The sequence below is a fragment of the Urocitellus parryii genome, chromosome 2, assembly GCF_045843805.1.
Source record: "Urocitellus parryii isolate mUroPar1 chromosome 2, mUroPar1.hap1, whole genome shotgun sequence".
Lineage (NCBI taxonomy): Eukaryota > Metazoa > Chordata > Mammalia > Rodentia > Sciuridae > Urocitellus > Urocitellus parryii.
The window spans coordinates 169,914,338-169,933,831 of record NC_135532.1 but is presented as its reverse complement, the minus strand read 5'-3'; the positions used below and the strand labels follow the sequence as shown (position 1 = coordinate 169,933,831).

The 19,494-nt window shown below is 40.8% G+C and overlaps 2 protein-coding genes across 4 annotated transcripts in view; one reads left to right on the top strand and one right to left on the bottom strand.

Moving 5' to 3' along the window:
* Nucleotides 1–653: 653 nt before the first annotated feature.
* Dtx3l (deltex E3 ubiquitin ligase 3L) lies at nucleotides 654–10,636 on the bottom strand. Of its 2 annotated transcripts, XM_026394202.2 has the most exons (6): nucleotides 10,350–10,636; nucleotides 8,926–9,128; nucleotides 5,179–6,714; nucleotides 4,019–4,236; nucleotides 3,155–3,220; nucleotides 654–2,703 (listed from the first exon to the last, which is right to left on the bottom strand). In XM_026394202.2, the coding sequence occupies exons 1-6, from the start codon at nucleotides 10,531–10,533 to the stop codon at nucleotides 2,700–2,702; spliced, it is 2,211 nt and encodes a 736-aa protein (XP_026249987.2). In that variant the 5' UTR covers nucleotides 10,534–10,636; the 3' UTR covers nucleotides 654–2,699. The 2 variants fall into 2 exon arrangements, with proteins under 2 accessions (XP_026249987.2, XP_026249985.2); XM_026394200.2 differs by having other exon boundaries at nucleotides 654–3,220; nucleotides 10,350–10,631.
* Nucleotides 10,637–10,649: 13 nt separating this feature from the next.
* Nucleotides 10,650–19,494, top strand: part of Parp9 (poly(ADP-ribose) polymerase family member 9) — a 39,888-nt gene continuing 31,043 nt past the window's right edge. Inside the window, exons 1-4 of one of the 2 annotated variants that reach the window (XM_077795351.1) lie at nucleotides 10,650–10,717; nucleotides 15,002–15,096; nucleotides 15,925–16,066; nucleotides 17,858–18,714. In XM_077795351.1, coding sequence (XP_077651477.1) covers nucleotides 15,082–15,096; nucleotides 15,925–16,066; nucleotides 17,858–18,714 — 1,014 coding nt within the window. In that variant the 5' untranslated portion in view covers nucleotides 10,650–10,717; nucleotides 15,002–15,081. The remainder of the gene's footprint in view (nucleotides 10,718–15,001; nucleotides 15,097–15,924; nucleotides 16,067–17,857; nucleotides 18,715–19,494) is intronic. The other variant, XM_077795352.1, reaches the window with a different exon arrangement.

Below are 19,494 nucleotides of genomic sequence, written 5' to 3'. Positions count from 1 at the left end.
CTCGTATGGAAATCAAAGCAAAAACTATTCAGATAAGTATAGGAAAATCCAGTGATGGTCTAATTTTTCCCTAATGACTGTTTTTCTCCTGATACGATTCTTAGGGAAACATTCAATATCTCAGTATTATTTTTTAAAAAAAACAAATATTTATTTTTTAGGTGTAGATGGACACACAATGCCTTTACTTTTTTATGTGGTGCTGAGAATCCCGCCAGTGCTAGGCAAGTGCTCTATCGTTGAGCCACAATCAAGCCCTCAGTATTTTTTAATTCTTCTTTTTCGTTGGAAGGGGAGGGTGCAACCCAGTTTGCTGGTGCTCGGTGAGCAAGGAGGGAGCAATAGTTTGATAGGGTTTTACCTGTGCTTTCTCTAGCAGAAGAGAAGGGATGAAACCTGTAGGCTACTTTTATCTTCTTTAGAAACCTATGTGTCAGGAAGAAAAAGTATTGAGAAAAATGAATTTCATAGCCAAACTGGCAGCAGTGAAGTAAATAGTGAAATTCTACTGTGATAATATTTAGCAAATGGCTACACACAAAATCAACCAAAGATGTCCACATACATGTTATACGGTTTTATACTGTTTGTGTTGACGAAAATACCCAGAATCTCAACCTAAGAAAAAAGGAACAAGGGAAAGAACACAGACAATCTGTTCCAAACATGGATTTGATTTTATTTAAAGTGGATGAAAAGACCTTCCAAAGAACAGAAGCAGTAATCCAAATGCTCAAAAACCACTCACACCATGCAAATTGCATTTACACACAGAATGCAATCCAGAAGTTAATAGAAACTAAACTTCTGCTTCTTTGGAGTAAATTTAACCAAAAGATCAGAAGATAGAAAATAATAAAAGATAACAATAAAGAATTTAATGAATCATGAAAAACTATATGTATAATCTGATTAGAGAGAGAGAGAGAGAAAGAGAGAGAGAGAGAGAGAGAGAGAGAGAGAGAGAGATCCTTTAGTGTAATTCTCCTTAACTCTCTGCACAAGGAGAAGATTCTGGGTTTTTAAGATTTTTTTTTTAATCGGACCAATACCTTTATTTATTTATTTTTCATGTGGTGCTGAGGATTGAACCCAGGGTCCTGCACTTGCTAGGCGAGTGCTCTACTGCTGAGTCACAACCCCAGCCCCAGTTTTTAAGACCTTTGAATAGGACTTTCCTGGAGGAAATTTGCTTTTGAGCACTGTATAGGGGTCCATTTCTGAAAGAAGCCTAAAATAATTGGAACTCCTTGGCCAGCTCCATGGAGAAGTACCACAGTGGGAAGGCAGTACGGTGGTGGGATATAGAAATCCTGGAGCAAGTTTACCTGGTTCAAATGCTAGCACTTTCATTTATTAACTGTGATCTTTGGTAATTTACTTATGCTTTCTATCAGTTTTCTTGGCTATTTTCTCTTTCTTTCTTTCTTCTTCTTTTTTTTTTTTTTTTTTTCTTTTTGGTCCTGGGGATTGAACCCAGAGCCTTGCACATGCTAGGCAAGCACTCTACCCCTGAGCTATATCCCCAGTCTAGTTTTCTTGGTTAAAAAAGGGGAACACTAGCCATGCACAGAAGTGCACACCTGTAATCCCAGTGGCTTGGGAGGCTGAGGCAGAAGGATTGTGAGTTCAAAGCCAGTCTCAGCAACTTAGTGAGACCCTAAGCAACTCATCGAGACCCAATCTCTAAATAAAATACAAAAAAAAGGTCTGGGATATGGCTCAGTGGCTAAGCCCCCTTGGGTTCAATCCCCAGTACAAAAAAAAAAAAAAAAAACCAAAAAAACTAATTGTACTAACCACACGATGTAAAGCTCTTATAAGGGTTGTGACAAGGGAAGTACTCAATAAATATTATTACCTGATTGGAAAAAAAAAACTTAATGTGTGTTCATGTGTATCTTTAGGAAAAGAACAAGGCATCTTGCTCACCAGTTTGGGAGAGTGTACAATAAATAACTGGATGATTTGCTATAGTAGCTTTTTTTCTGACTTGGAGAAATATTTAAAAGTAAAATCTTAAATGAGACATATTTCTTGTTGTAGGCTTTTTTTCCCCAGAGAGAGGATTAGAAAGATTTTAAGAGTGAAAACGTGAATTGGTGAGATTTAGTGAACAGACAACAAATGACTTCATTGGAGCTATAGTTACTGTAAGTGGTAGACAATGGAAACTAAAGTAAGTTTACTTATTTGTTAAAAATGGAAGCAGGATAATTCAAAAGTACAACATATTCAGTGGCGGGGGCATCTGTTCAAAAACATGTAGCAATTCTACGGCAAGGCAAATGCGACCCACGGGGCAGGTTCCCAGGATCAGAGAGGAGCAAGAGTCAAGTCAGGAGCTTGGTTAGGAGTTCAGCCACCAAGAATAGTGGAGTTAAGAAACTCAGTTTTCCAAATGAGTGGTGAGGACTCCAGAAATGGCTTCCTGCTTCCGTCAAAGATTTTTAAAGTATATATCTCTTTGTGGACCTCCTCTAACTTGAGTCAGAAAATAAAAATGTATTAAGCACCAACTGTATTCTATGTTCTATGTCATTAAGAAATACGAGTCTTATTTCACTTATTACCAAAGGTTGCCCCATCTCTGCTCCTGGTCACTTTTCTTGCCATGGGGAAGGAAGACGGGGGGCATGTGGCTCTCTAATTTTCCGAAAGTAAAGCCTTGTTTTTCCTCTTCTTTTTACAGAAGGCTCTCACCTTTACCAGTGGAGGTTAAAGAGAAAGAAAAGAAATAATTAAAGTACTTCCTTAGAGATGGGAATGAAAGAGGATCCAAGAAGTGGGGGCGAATCTCAGTGGCCCTGGGTTCTACCCCCAACTCCATAAAAAAGGAAAGAAAAGGGTCAATCGGTTGCTATAGTACAATGGAAGGATGAGAAGATTATTTCAGACCCACCCTTCACCCTCAACCATAATACAAGAATGAGACATACTTTTGCAGCAAAATTATGCAGCTCTTGGGGGCTTCTGCCTTCCATAAAAAGGCTACACTCCAAAGTGATAGACTAGGTTTCTACTCTTATACAAACCACTTCTTGAGATGCAAATTTTTAAAAGGTGTTTCTACAGAAGGATTGCATTAATGTAGCCTTCTAAAATATATCCTTTGAAAGCCTGGGTTAAGACATTCTTCCAGCAGTTTTCTTACTCAATTCCTTTAGCTTTCAGTTCCTCCTTGACACGTTCCAGGTAGTGAGGATCAGGGTAGCCATAACTGCAGAAAGAAAAAACCCTTTTAAGCATCATCACAAATGGTTAATATCATCTGCATTTGAGGATTTCATATTCAGGGTTGTGAACAATTATGGGTGATGTATAACTGTTCTTCAGTGTGCAGATGTTTTCTCATTTAGCTAGTGAGTGAGCCCAGCTGTCTGACCAGTATCTGTTTTCCAACCAGGCTTTAAAATTCTCAGTTTATTGTAAGCAGCGATTCTCATACAATTATAATCATATGCTATATTTTACAGGGAGTCGTAAGTTGAATATTCTAGTAGGATTTTCAACTTGGGCAATTTGAAAAAGTCTCAGGATATTTTTCTTTTTGAATATCAAGGGTCTGAGGTAATCTGAGTTTCATAAACAACAATCAGATTTCCTGTAATGTAGCTTTTACCACCATTAGCCTCTCAAAACTAAAACCAAAAGAGTTTAGCTTCTCTGTGGACTGATGAGAAAAAAAGGACAGAAAGAAAGATGATCTTAAAAGAAAGCAAAGGAACACTTCTAGGATCTACCTTTCAAATTTAATCAACTTAGATACCATTCACCTTGGTTCTGAAACCCTCTTCCCTTGGATGCAAAATTTAAAAACTAATACTTTGTAGTTGGCAGGGTAGGTGGTTATAGGGACCAGTCTTTCTCTCTTTGAAATTATCATCCCAGATTAGCATTTCTCATAATACTAGGATATCAGTGCTATAAAATCTCCTTATATCCACATCCTCAAATTGCTGTATTTTACAACCTCTATACTTTGTTTAGGAACCACTATATTTCAAAAGGTTCTCACTTTTCTGGTCCTCCGGCCCAGGCTGTTTTGTGATGTATATCATTCCATGTAATGACATTTGAGATTCCTGATGTTCGAGATTGCCCCACTGTGAAAATCAGCTTTTGTTTAAAGGCTTTTGAAAGTAGTTCCAAAACCTTCTTTCCTTCCTTATTATCAGGCAAGTATGCAGTTCGCTGTATTCCAGAATAAGGCTTTCCTGGGTTTGGATGCTTGTTCTGTATAAAGACAAGAAAATGTCAGGCAAAAACAGTCCCCTGTCTGAATTTTACTATATGCATAGATATGTTCATTTGTACAGACAGCAAATAAAAAATCAAGAAAAGTATTAAAGGGGCTGGGGATGTGGCTCAAGCGGTAACGCGCTCGCCTGGCATGCGTGCGGCCCGGGTTCGATCCTCAGCACCACATACCAACAAAGATGTTGTGTCCGCCGAGAACTAAAAAATAAATAAATATTAAAAATAAAAAAAAAAAACAAACAAAAAAACACAACTGTTTAAAAAAAAAGCATTAAAGTGTTACTTATATTCCTAATAATTTATATTTCTCCTCTTTCAACTTCACACTGCAAACATTGCCTATCTTCCTGACTCCTACTATCCTAACACATATTCTCCATTCATCCTTTATTGATCTTAAGAAATATACATGTAGGGCCAGGTGTGGTGGTGCACACCTATAATCTTAGCAGCTCAGGAGACTGAGGCAGAAGAACCACAAGTTCAAAGCCAGTCTCAGCAACTTAGCGAGAGCCTCTCTAAATAAAAAATAAAAAGGGCTGGAGGTGTAGCTTAATGGTTAAGCACCCCTGAGTTCAATCCCCAGTACCAAAAAAAAAAAAAAGAAAGAAAATCACGTAGGGCTAGCAGTATGGTTCAGTGGTAGAGCACCTCCTTTGGATGCATGAAGTCCTGGGTTTGATCCCCAACACTGCCAAATGACATGCAAAACAATTCAAAACAAAATAAAAACCCATAAAAATGTGGAAGGAAAAAAAGAAAAATTAAAAATAAAAAGACATGAAAGCTCTACATTATATGTTTCTGTCCCTTGCTCATGTCCATGAAATAATTCCCTGGGAAATCCAATGTCAAATAGGCAACAGGATAATCCCTCAATGTAGTGGAAAGAAACCCAGGGACCCCAGAAACACTTACCGTTTGTATGCCTCCTGACATATTATATGTAATGACAATGGTGCCACAGGATGGATAACCCGGAAGTGACTCTTTTATAGTTCTGTGATTCATGGTTCCTTCTGGTTGATTCCCTTTCTGGACACCATAAGAAGTCTGACACACGGGGCAGACAGGCCTATAAGAAATGGCTCTATCTATACAACACCTGCAGAATTCGTGTTTGCACTTTGGTAGTACTTGTTTGTCACTCATGGTGTCCATGCAGATGACACAGATGTCCTTTTCCTTCTTGTCTGCTTCGGAGGCCAAAGAACTTGCAGAGTCCTTGAATGGAGGTGATGCTGCTTTTGAATTATTACTATCAATGTCCATGGGTGTTTCATGATCTTTGTTCAATTTCTCTCCAGCTGACAGCGACAGGTCCCCACTCTTTAAGACATATTGTTTTGCCTCTGCAACGTGATTTGACAAACCAGTCAAAGTCACTGACTCTCGACTCAGCACAAAGTGTATATCTGGATGCCTCTTTCTAAAGTCATCAGCAAACTTAGTCCCATGTAACTGCTGTTTCTCCTTGCCCAAAGTTTTCAGTAAAAGGACTTCTTTTGTCAGCTGACAGGTGGCATGTTGAAAGGCATCGATGAAACTTGCATAAGCATGCACAGACAGATCTATCTCCTTATCCTTTGGATCAAATTGAATGCAGGTTTTCTGACCTTTCTCACTAACTTTACTATGACTATTGTACTTTTGCTCTATCTCTACTATCTTTCGGAGTAACTGAGCTTCTAGAAGCTTATAGTGAGCAGTGTCAATCTCAATTGTGTTCTTCATGCAACTGGGAGCAAATATTTTCACAGGTTTCAAGACAAGAAATTCGGAAATTTTTTGACTGGAGGCTGAAATGTCATCTTGGGTCCCAAGGAGAGTGAGCACTCCTCCTTGCTCCTTTATCAGGAGCTTGGGAAACCTGTAACTCAACTCCTGTTTGATTTTATTTGCTAACTTTCTATCTTCTAAAACGACACGTTCTTGCTTCAGAGATTCAGTGGTCTTCTGAAATTCGTAGACAAAAGACTCACGAGCTGCTTCTATGTCCTCTGAATGGCTGGAGGTAAAGTCTAAATAGACCGTATTGGGAGGGATAGTTTGAATTTTAGTGTTTACACCAAATCTTTTCTCTATTGAGTCTATTTTACCAGGACAGGTATATCTGAAGTATTCAAAGAAATGCAAGGGAATTTCAAAATGGCTGTCTTTTTCTTCTGACCTGGGTTTTGGTTCAGAAGGAAAAAAGCAGCTGTCACAGTCCTGCTGGTCAAGTGGTTTCCTCTCCGTGGTAGAAGGGGAAGATTCCTGATTCCTCTCATTCTCCAGGAGCTGCTCACTTAAGAAGTGATATATTTTCTCAATATCTCTGAAATCACCATACACCTTCTCAATTCCATTGTCACCCTCCAACTTTTTGACTCTGGGGCAGAGAGTGGTTACATGTGCCCTCTGCTCTTTGGAGAACAGGTCACAGTTCAGATCGGCTGTCACAGTAAGAAAGATCTGAAAAATTCAAAGGAACAGGAACAAATAAAATATCTCAGACTCCCAGGCCCCCGGTAGAACGTAGCACTCTTCAGAATGCCCTGAGACTACAGAAATAACCACTAAGCCTTTCCTTATGTTCAAACCCTTTAAGAGAATGCAGTATGCTATAGCCTAGAGGGTCTCAGGCCTGTCGGCTTGTTAGAATCACCTGGGAAGTTCAAAAAGAGAAAGAAAGAGTGGGAAGGAAGGAGAAAGGGCCAGTGGGCCAGGGCTCAGGCTCATCTCCAGAGATTCTTATAAATGGTCTACAGTGGAGCCTGGGCTTGAACATTTTTTAAAAGCTCTATGTTACAAAAGAAACTGGGTTTTAAAGCTGCCCCTATCTGACTTTGAGGAATGACAGTAGAGAGAGGCATTTCTGTTCTCTGGATAAGTTGCTGTGGTCCTTAGAAAATAGTCTGTGAAAGGAGTCACAAATCTGAGGATAATTTTTTTCTTATTACTATATTTTTCTCTTATTTATCCTTCCTCTTTTAAAAATAAATACTCTATATGTGTAATATGAAGCGAATTGCATTCTGCCATCATGTATAACAAATTAGAATAAATAAATAATTTGATAAAAAATAATAAAAAAACAAAGAGTTGGGCATGGTAGCGCATGCCTATAATCTTAGCGACTCTGGAGGCTGAGGCTCCAGGAGGATCGAAAGTTCAAGGCCAGCCTTATCAACTTAATGGGACCCCGTCTCAAAATTAAAAAAAAAAAAAAAATAGGGCTGGGGATGTAGCTTAGTGGTAAAGCGCTCCTGAGGTCAATCCCAGTACCAAATAACAACAACAATAAATAAAACAAAACCAACAAAATTAAACATTTGACTTCCCACAGAGTTGCTAGGCCCTTCCTAAACTTTGACCTTTTAGAAGCTCAATTATAAGAAAGATATTCTAGTTTACAATAAAAAGGACAGAGGTGAATGAAATGTAGTAGAAAAGCAAAATTTCTAATGTTTGGTTCCCCCTTGAGGTCTCTGCACATGCCCTTTTCTCTGCATGGAACATTATTCCTCTAGATCTCCAAAATGTTTCCTGAATCTCCTGTTCTTATATGTCTATGGGAACCATCCAGAGTCCAGGCCATTATCATCCTCCACCTGGCCCATTGCAACTTTTCCTAACTGGGCTCTGAGTTTCTATTCTAGCCCTTCCTGCACATGTATTTCCACACACAGCAGCCAGATTGATCCCTTAGAAATGTAAACAAAAATGCCCCCCCACCCCCCCCACCCCCCCCCATCAAAACCATCAGATGACTCTCCTGACATTTAAGTTGAAATCTGAAGTCCTTATCATCATCCCCTAAATACCTGACCTCTCTGAGTTCCCAGCACTCCTTCCCTTGCTCACTGTCTTCCCCTACTCTATCTTCTTTGTAGCTTGTAGAGTTCAGGATATAAGCTTTTGTGGGGCCTGTGCACATGTGCATCCCTTGGCCAAGGCCTAGAATGTTCTTCCTCCAGAAACCCACTCATCTAGCTCCCTTACTTTAATCATGTCTGTTCAGATGACTCTATCTGAGTGGTACTTCTTGACATCCTATGTCAAATAGGGTTTCTTTCATTAATCCTGCTTTATTCTTCTTTCCAAAACTTACAGGCATTTTATTGCATTTCTATTTGTTTACATTGTTGGTTCCTCTCACTTAAAGGTAAGTGGTGTGAGGGCAAAGTCTTTGTGTGCCTGGCTGTGTCCCCAGCCCCTATTACAGTGCCTGGCACATAGTAGTCAGTCAATATCTATTTGTGGAATGAATCTTGCATGGCTGACTCCTCATTATGTCTCATGCAAAAATGCCTCCTCCACAGAAGAATTGGCTCTGACTTCTGGTCATAAGTAGAACCATCTTCACCATTCCCTTTCTTGCCTTGGCCCTGTTCTCTCTGAAGCAAAAGCTTATTTTATTTTTTTAGCAGGTCTCAAGCCTCTGAATTTTTTTTTTTCAGGTTTTTACTTGCTTATAGTTTTTCTGTGCACCTCTCCACCCCAGTACCAGCTGCATGAGAGTAGGGACCTTGTCTGCTGTGTTCATCTCTGTGTCCTAGTGCTTAAACCAGTGCCTGACTCATTATTAGTCCCCAGCACTGTCTGCTGGGACAAAAAGGCAGTAGGTGTGGTAACCATGGAGGCACTTAAAGAACACAGCCAGCTGCTTTTTCCAACACTCACCTTTTGGACATAGGAGTTGACATTATTAGGAACAGGACCTTTATTTGGGTGTTTCTCCCCAGATTGTGCTTCAGCTTGTGTCAATGAAGAACTTCCAGATTTTGTTTTCTCTTTTGGCTTCTTAGTGGTATCCAGAAAAATGGGCACAGGTTTCTCATCAATCGAGATGTGGTGATCTCCTTTTCTCAACACTCCCTCCTTAGCTTCAATGGAGACATTAAACACACATTCACAGGAGAAATTTCAAATAGCCCTTGGAATTCCCTGAAAATTGGTTTTGGGAACCCCCAAAGATACCCCAAATCCATGGATGCTCAAGTCCCTTATGTAAAATGGTGTAATACTTCCATAAACCTACTTTTATCTTCTCACATACTTTAAATCATCTCAGATTACTTATAATACCCAATGCAATGTAAATCTATGTAAATAGTTGTCTTACTGTATTGTCCAGGGAATAATGACAGAAAAAAATGTACATGTCCAGTACAGATGCTATTTTTTTTTTTTTCCTGTAATTAAGACAGTTTCCATCCCTGGTTGGTTGAATCCATGGGTGCAGAACCAACAGCCACAGAAGGCCTGACAATAATCCCATTATTCTTGCATCTGTACTCTGCCCAGTACCTCACTTGTAAGATCGTTCCCTGCCTGCTGAAATAGCAGTTTTCGTGGGGAAATAGGGGGAGCTATTCAGAACTTTGAAGTAGGCAGCTTACATTTTACAATAAAAATGAAAGCTTAATGATAATGGAACATCATCGGCCCATTTAAAGTTATGTTTCCAGTCCGCCTTTCAATGATATGGAATAATAGTCATTAAATAATTAAGTTTTTTTTTTTTTAAACAGGAATCCAATGTTTTTCCTCAGATTGTTAGAAATGCATATGTTTACTGACATTCATAGGAAATGGCTGGAGGGAGATACATCAAAATGTTCCCATTGTTTATCTCCACGTTGTTTTCTTTTTTGCTCTTTTCTATAGTGAGCATCTATTACTTTTGTAAACCTCAAAAGTCAGTCAATTGAATCATTATTTACAACATAAAACTGCAATGCTTAAACAACAAGGACAACAACTGCCAGGAACCTGGGGAGGGAAGGGGCAGTACTTATATTTCTGTGGCAATTGAAAAAAATATGTCAGTTCAGAAAAGCACTAGAAAGTACCATCCTTGAGGTAGTCAACCCGGATCAGGGACTGGGCACATCTGGGACTCTAACCTCCACTGTGGGGTTGCAGGAGATGTTGGCAACAGGAACTCCCGGTTCTTGCCCCCCCCCCCGACCCCCAAGAACAGCCCCATACTTTTTCCTGCGCGCTCCCACAGGTCAGACTGAATTGGGTCGCCCTGGAAACCCGCAGCGCTGCGCCCCTCACCCGGGGGACGGCCTTGGCACCTCCGCTGCCCTGCAGCTCACCTGCCCTTTCTCTGAATTCCACCCGGAAAGTGTCCGGGGCGCTCGGGCCGACGGGCCGGACCGTGCACTCCCCGCCGCCCGAGAGCCGGCTCTGGAAGTAGCTTTCCAGTTTCCTGTGCAGCCGGGGCACGGACTGGGACACCCGCACGAGCAGCGGCGACGGCGGGCAGGGGCTGGAGGCCATGGCGCTCGGCGTGCGGCTCGAGTGGGGCTCCGGGACGCTTCTGTGCCGGACTGGGCAAAGGCGCCTCCCGCCCCGCCGACTGGGGCCTCAAAGTTTCAGTTTCGCTTCTTTGGAAGTCCCTCCCGGTTCCCAGCAGAGCCGCCTCCCCTCTGGTTTGTGCAGTCCGCCCCGCAGCCAGCGTCGGGTAAGTGGGTCCCGTCCCTGGGGGTACGCTCTCCTGCAGGCTCCAGCGAGGGCGGGCGAGGACGGGCGAGGACGGGGGTCCCCGGGCCAGGCGTCCCCAGGTTAGAATGTTAGCCAGGCAGGGAAAATAAGTTTCTCATGTGTTTCTGTTTTTTTTAAAGAGAGAGTGAGAGAGGAGAGAGAGAGAGAGAGAGAGAGAGAGAGAGAGAGAGAGAGAGATTTTTAATATTTATTTTTTAGTTCTCGGCGGACACAACATCTTCGTTGGTATGTGGTGCTGAGGATCGAACCTGGGCCACACGCATGCCAGGCGAGCGCACTACCGCTGAGCCACATCTCCAGCCCTGTTTCTGTTCTTTTAAACCATTGTTGTTATTGCTGTTTGCCACATGTAATTCGCATTCCGAGTTCACGTTATACTTAACCTAATTTTTAAAAGGAAAAAAAAAAGTTTTTAGTTTGTTTATCCGCACTGTTACCTGTGACGTGCTCCCTGCCAGCAGCTCTGTCCTGTAGACAGGCACTTTTCTGCCCTCTTCCCTTGAGTTGGCCAACAGTACGGAATGGTTGCCGCCCTGTGCAGGAGGGGTAAGAGGTCCCTTAGCTGAAGGGCTGCAAAGGGAGGCAGACCTGTGAACAAGGAAGCAAATCTCTGAAGACCTCCAAGTGAAAGTTTTGAGCGGAATTGGACACTCTCTAAAAGTGTTGAGTGGGGGGCTAGGGAGGGGAGAGAAATGGAGTGCCTCTAGGACCAGGAGTGCTGTGGTCTGAAACACAGAGGGGCCCTGGGACCTGGAAGGGGAGGAGATGGACAGGGACATGCAAAAGGAAGGGCCTACTCAGATCTGTGCTGTTCAATAGAAATATAAAGGGAGTCACATGTTAATTGTAAAATTCTTCATCATATTATTAAACATATAAAGAAACTGGTGAAATTAATTTTACTGCTGCTATTTAATATATTCAAACTAATTATTTCAGCAGATAATGGGATAATTTATGATCTCTTTGGTCATTCTAAGTCTTTGCCCTCCAGTGTTTTTCTTTTATTTACTTCACATTTCATTTCAGACTAACCACATGTCCAGTGCTTGATAACTACATGTGCCTAATGGTCTACCTTGAACAGCACATGTCTAGATGGTGAAAAGTCTTGATGATAGAAATGGAAGAGTTGGAAACAAAGGAAGCCAAAAACTGATGAGTCAGATTGGTATCTTAGAAGAGGCTGACAACAATGCAAAGAACACATTTCCAGCCAGGGATGAATGGAGGTAGAGAGGCCAAAGATGAGATTTTTTCATGTGGAAATGACTAGAAATGACTGGTCTTCATGGACAGCAATTTGGCACTACTATCAGAATTACAATTGCATATGCCGTATTTTTTCAGTACCACATCCAAGAATTTGTCCCATTGATATATTATGTGTTAAGCGACCTAGGTACAAAAATGTTCTTTTTAAAAAAATTTTTTTTAGTTTTAGATGGACACAATATCTTTATTTTGTTTTTATGTGGTGCTGAGAATCGAACCCAGTGCCTCATGCATGCTAGGCGAGTGCACTACCACTTGAACCACATTCCCAGCCCCCAAAATTGTTCTTTATAGGCTTCTTTACAGTAGCTTAAGACTGGGAACTCCTTAAATGTCCATGAAAGGGGAACAGCATTAAAAACTTATAGTTAAATAACTTATAGTATTTCTATTCAATGGAATACAATAAATAGTGGAAAAAAAATGAGGTCCATCTCAATGTGCTACTGTGAACAGATCTCTGGCACATATTAAGTGGAGAAGGTAAAATGTAGAAGAGTGTGTATTAGATGCTACCTTTTGTGTAGAGATGTCCCTAGAAGGATACAAGAGAGGTTGATTGCCTTGGAGGGTGTTTCTTGAGGGAGGTAAGAGAGGACCTTCTACAGTTTTTGCACCATGTGAATACATAAATGTAATATGTATTCAGACAATCAAATGTAAAGTTCGATAGTGCATTTGAATCTTTGGAAAGAGTATACTGCCATAACTCAGGCAAGAGGTTTTGAGACCCTAAAGTGCAGCAATATCAGGAAATAAGAAAGTTAGGGACATATTTGAGAGGAACTTAGATGGTCAAGACCCAGAGAGAGATTGGATATAGGACAAAAGAGGAGATTTAAGGATAATTCTTAGATTTCTGATTTGAGTGGGCAAATAGCATATTATTTGCTGAGCTGTGGAATCTAGGAGATAAAGCATGGATTTTTGTGGGGGAGTGGGGAGGAGGATATAAGGGTCAATTCTTGTAGAAACTGTATTTGAGGGGAATATGGGACATCCAGATAAAGTTGCAGGAGAGTAGTAGCCTAGAAATACAGATATGGGAATTGTATTTACAGTTGGTGAGTTGAAGCCCTGAAGTAGATGAGATTACCCCCTGGGGAATATGTAGAATAAAGAAATGTCTCTTAGACAGAATCTTGAGGCCAGGTGTGGTGGTGCATACCTGTAACCCCAGCAGCTCCAGAAGTGGAGGCAGGAAGGTTGCAAGTTCAAAGCCAGCCTCAGCAACAGGGAGGCACTAAGAACTCAGTGAGACCCTGTCTCTAAATAAAATACAGAAAAAGACTAGGGATGTGGCTCAGTGGTTAAGTGCCTTTGGATTTGATTAAAGAGTGAGGGGAGGATGCTGGAAGTGAATTCAGGGAAAGGTTTATAAAGGCATAGGGACAAAAAAATACAAAGAGTCAAGAGGGCATAGGAAAAGCTAATAAAGCAGAGTTTCAGGAATCAAAGCATGAAATGCTATAGAAGGGGTCACGCAAAGACTAGGATAGTAGATAGTGCGCCTTGGGTTAACCACATGGAGGACACTGACAGTTTCAGAGGAGTACTGGGGATGAGATGGGGAGTCAGACTATGGTGAGCTGAGCGGGTGGGATGACAAGACAATCAACTACTCTTTGCAGAAGTTTGACTGCCAATGAGGGACAGAAACACCATAGGAAAGGACAGAAGGAATATAGTGACAACAATAGCAAAACACTGTGCATCTCACCAATGAAATGAAAAACTTCAAGATCAGAAGTCATGTTCAGTTCTCCTATGGAATAGTCTTACCAAATTCCCTCAACTTCAGTGATGGAAAGTTGAGAAGGTGTTTGTTGTTATTTAAATGGAAGAAAGGGCTGGGAATGTGGCTCAAGCACTAGCGCGCTCGCCTGGCATGTGTGCGACCCGGGTTCGATCCTCAGCACCACATACCAACAAAGATGTTGTGTCTGCCGAGAACTAAAAAATAAATATTAAAAATTCTCTCTCTCTCACTCTCTCTTTAAAAAAAAATAAAAATAAATGGAAGAAATTGTTTTAGGCAACATTCTCTTTGCTTCTAATTTCTCTGGGGTTAAATGGATTCCAGCTCCACAGCCAAGTCCGTGCCTAGGCCAGGTCTGAAGATAGAGACAAGCCCAACAACATCTAAAGAAAAACCCAGCAGCCCAGCAGGTGCAGAAGTCTTCCTTCTTTTGTAAATACAGCAGTGCCCTCTAGAGGCACGAATGCTTCTCGTTCTTGCATTTTAGGTGTAAGAATAATAGTGCTCTGATGCTGTGGATGACTGTATAAAAATTTTCTATTGCAAACACAGAGAGATCACTCTAGGGACCTAAAGATAGCAGAAAGTGTTGACCATTGTATCTTTTCATCATCATTCAAAAAATGCACAGCCTTTAATTGCTGCCTACTTGATGGCAAACATTTCAAAATAATCTTCCCCAGAGGGTTATTTTTAAAAATATTATTATCCAGATATCCCCTATCGAATTAGGTAAAGGATATTTATCGTAAACTCTGCAAGGCACACCCCGTGCAGGCACAAGTATCCTCTTTCTTCAAACACTCCTCAGGCGTCTTCACTTGCTCGTAAGGCTGTTGTTCCTAGCTGTTCTGAATGCTGTGCTCAGTCTCACCATTTTGTTATCATCTTCTTCCTCTTCTACGTATGTGAAAACCTGATCCATCCTTCAAGGCCTGGCTCCAGTCTCACCTTCTCCATAAATTTTTTCCTGTTCAAGCCCCTGTAACTTTTTCCCTTCTCTGAACTGCCATTATGGTTTTTATTGGAACCTGACCTGAAGAGGACAGAAGGTAAACAATAACAACAGCAAACCAATATGTGCATCTCACCAATGGAATAAAAACTTCTCTAGATCAGAAATCATGCTCAGTGCTCCTATGGACTATTTGTACCAAATTCCCTCAGCTTCTGGTCAATGCTTACTGTGTTGTTTCCATTTATTCCTAGAAGTAGGCCGCCATATCTGGGAACTGCAGTCTACACTTTGAAACCCAAGAGGGATTAAAGACCCACCAGAGACCTGGATAATGGCCTTCTCCATGGTAAAATCTATATGTATAAATATATAAATGTCTATGCATTATGAACCTTGATCAGTACATGAAGAGTTTTTCCTATAATAAATAACAAGAAGTCTGGGCTCTTCAGTAACACCTAGCATCTCATTTGGTTTTAATAGCCTAATAAAAGTGTTATTGAATCATTGGGAAATTGGAATTGAAAATATGCTAATTATCAACAATGTTAACTTGAAGATGGATGATTTTTTTAAAAAAATGTCACTTGCATATCATTTGGATTCTCTTCATTCATTCAGCAGTTCATTTTTTTTAGGATGGAGTAAGGAGATGATACGGGAGGAATAAAAGCAAGGGAATAGAGAAAGAAACATCGTTTGCTAAATTTCAAAATTCTACATGAAGGCTATGTCATGAAATAGGCAATTGAAAGTGGGTCCTTACTGGTGGGTGGAAGATGCAGCTGATGAGGCTCATGTCCTCATGTTTTCTGCTCTACCTAGGGAAACTCCAAGACACATTGGAATTGGAGCCTGTCTGAGAGTTTTGGATCTTTTTAGAGGTCTATGACTCTTAGGCCTTTTCAAGTATGAATCCATAACCGTTCATGTCATTTTAAATTCAATCCCTAGGCAAGTGGGATTGGGTCAATGTTTGATGGAACATTTAGTAGTGTTTTAGGCACAAAGATAGAAAAATAACCACAGTGACAAATACATGTGTCCCTCTCTGCAAACCCAGCGCTTTGAGCCAAGTTGCTGTTGCTTTGTATGTGGTAGACTATATCTGGAATCAGTAGCCTGTAGCTGTTCAGCTTAAATTTTGTTTTAAAGTCATTCTCATCTTTCACAGGATGCTGGAGCAGTAACTTCCAATGAAAAATCAGGTAGGATCACCTCACTCCCACTCTTATTTCAGAAAGGCTTTGCTCAGATCTTTTCTCAGTGGAGAAAAGGGAATACGGACGGAGACTGTCTCCCCCACAAGTGCTCAGGTGCGTGACTGCAGGCCCGTGTGGAGACCCTAGCTCATGCTTCAGAAGGAGGACTGTTTCAGAGGCAGTGTGGTACTACCAACTTATTCTCTTAGGGCCCCCAATGATCCTTTCCTTTGTTCACAGATGTAAGACTCTTCTGACCACAGCCCTGCAGCTGACATTGGACAGAAGGGGTGACCAACTGATTGTCCCCTTGGCTGAAAGAGCCAAATGGTACCTGCCTAATTCTAGAAGTGGCCTATTTGAGATTTCAGATTTCTAATTAAAGCTCAGGCCAGTTAGGTCAAACTACTCACTTGCTGCTTCTTTTGGGTAACTGAGGCCACCAGAGGTCTTTGTAGGTGGCTCCAATTAGAAATGCCTGTTGAAGTTATGTATATATGATTACCACATTTTATAAATTTAGGATGCACTTTTTTCACATTTAACATCTCTGAAACAAAGCTAATATACTTTAATTGACATTATTTTCCCTTTCTCAGAGGCATGCAATAACAATGTTTTGGGCTCCATGAAATACACTATCACAGGTTAGGTTCTCCAGGATCTAGAGTTGGAGATGGAGTTAGTACAAAAGGTTCATTATGGAAGAAACAGAAGACGCTAGGTTGGGTGGAGTGGAGCCATCGAGTTATAATGAAAACCTGACAGTCTCTGGCAGCCTGAGATCCCCTGTTAGAGAGTAGAGTTGTCTCTTGCTGAGCATCAATGGCCTTGTTCAGGTTTTGATGGAGAACACTCTGAGAATAGCATGACCTTGGCTAGAGAGCTTAGATGAACCCATGAGGGGGGTATTTAATAGCTACAGGTTGTAAGCTTACCAGATTTCCCACTTTATAATCAAACTGAAGGAGGATCTGAACAGAACATCTTTTTTTTTTTTTTTTTTTGATAGAACTGGGGATTAAACCCAGGGCCTTGGGTATGCAAGGCAGGCACTGAACCAATAGAACTATATCCCAGCCCCCACACATCTTCTTTTCAGCCATAATAAATAATTTTTAGTCAATCAGTTTTCACATTAATTTTAACTGTGCCATGCAACTAAAGTACTATGAAGAAATACTTGCTGTAGCAGACATTGTCAGTGCTCCCCCTGCACCTCCTAGCCAAGGGACAGCTTTGGCCAATGACCCTTAGAAGCTGGAGAAATATGTCAGCTCCTATAATTTCCCCTCTAGGGGTACAACTCTGAGGCATATAATCTATTTTGCCCACCAGTGGAGTTTAAGCTTCATTTACTAAATAAGACACTCTATTCGCTTTTCTCCTTCGTCTTAGTTTCCCACCCTCCCTTCCTTAAGCAGAACTCCTGGTGTTTGCTAGACTCACCTTTCAAATAAATTATTTACATTCAAATTCTCATCTCAGAGTCTGCTTCCAAAAGGACTCAAACTAAGACACTGACGAAAGCAAAAAAAAATTAGAAATGTAACTCCCTGTACTTCTGACTCATATCCTTTCTAATATTCTTACATGCATTTAAAATATTCATGAGCTCTCCTATACACACTATCTTCTCATCACTATACACAGTAGTTACTAATTATGGGGTATTTAGTATATGCAGGCACAAGACTAAGCACCTTATGAGTGTGTCCTACCATTGAAAACTCTTGGATATTGTAATTAAATGTCTGAGTGAGAAGGAGAATCAGTAAGGGAGCTAGAGGAAGTTCATCTCTTTTGTAAATAAGAAACTCAGCCTCCTGGTGTGAAATGGAATTACATACTTTTCGAAGGGTACCTTGATCATTTCTTTATTGTTTATCTTTTCTCCTTTTCCAGAGACTGACTCTCTTGGAGGACACTATAGTTGGCAAATTCCTGTTAATCTCAATGACTTTGAAATTTTAAAAAATAATGAGAATAGACTGTTTGAAGTCCTCCAAAATAAGTTTGGGTGTATCTCTACCCTGGTGTCTCCAGCTCTGGAAGGTAATAGCAATTCTTTGGGCCAGCAAGTCTTCAGAAAGACCCTGGCCCCAGGGCTTGAGTTATCTGTCTGGAAGGGTGACCTCAGCAGACGTGCTGTTGATGTTGTGGTGAATGCAGCCAATGAAGATCTTCTACATGGGGGAGGCCTGGCCTTGGCCCTGGTGAAAGCTGGTGGCCCTGAAATCCAAGAGGAGAGCAAAAGATTAATTTCCAGTTATGGCAGAGTACAACCTGGTGGGATAGCTGTCACTGGAGCAGGAAAACTTCCTTGCAAAAACATTATCCATGCTGTTGGGCCTCGATGGAAAGCAGTGGAGAAAGAGAGATGCATTGATACACTGAAAAGAGCTATTGCAAATGTTCTGGAGTTTGTTTGTAAAGAAGAGTGCATTAAGACAGTAGCAATTCCAGCCCTGAGCTCTGGAATTTTCAAGTTTCCTCTGGATTTGTGTACAATGACCATTTTAAACACTATCAAGTTTTATTTCCAAAGCAAGCAAGTGGTTGGTAATTTGAAAGAAATTCATCTGGTGAGCAATGAGGACCCTACTGTTGCTGCCTTTAAATCTGCTTCAGAAATTGTCCTGGGAGGCAATGAGCTGGACTCTTGGGAGCGTCAAGAAACCACCCCTCCTTTTAATATGACTATTCAAACTCCTCAGGGCCTGACTCTCCAGATTGTCCTGGGCTACATTGAACTACAGACGGTAAGTTTTTGATTCTATTTTCTTGTACTTCCAGTAGGGGATCCTTGAATTGTTTGATACCTATTAAGAAGTTTTAAATAAATACCATGCATTGCTGTTTAGAAAGCATCTTCTTAGGGTTAAGAGTGTGGTCTTCAGAGCCAAGCCACCTGGATTTAAATACCTGTCTTGCCATTTACTATCGGGGTGACTTGAAACAAATTAGTTTATCTTTTAGCTTCCTTATCTATAAAATGAGGATAACTGTAGTACTTATATCATAGAGCTAGAATCAGTACTCACACAATGCTTCTCCTCCTGCTTGGCACATGGTTAGAGTAGTAATTATAATTATTATTGTTGTTGCTGTTATTGTTAGGCACTATGGAGAATTAGAACAACTTATGATCCTAAGGAACTTACAATTTATTATGCTCTTTTTATCTAAAAAGTTACTTATTTGGAAAAATCTCATTGTTGAGACAAACCATCTAAACATTTCTGAGGCAACCTGTCAGTAGTGATGCAAAATAACAGTGGACCGAGAAAGATTGTTTCTGGAGATGTGAGTTTTGAATCTGACCTCAAGTTGTGATGGGTATGAATTGGCAGAGGGAAAGCTTTGATTGGAGACCTTCTTGAAACTTGATCAAAGACACACTGAGGAATTAATTGATAGAGGAAATAATGAAGTTGGCCAGAGTGAGTAGACACAGGTGGAGTTCAAAGTCATATTCCATATGGATAGCTCTGTGACAGAGACTGTGGAAAATATAAGGTGTAACTTAGCATTTAGTTGGA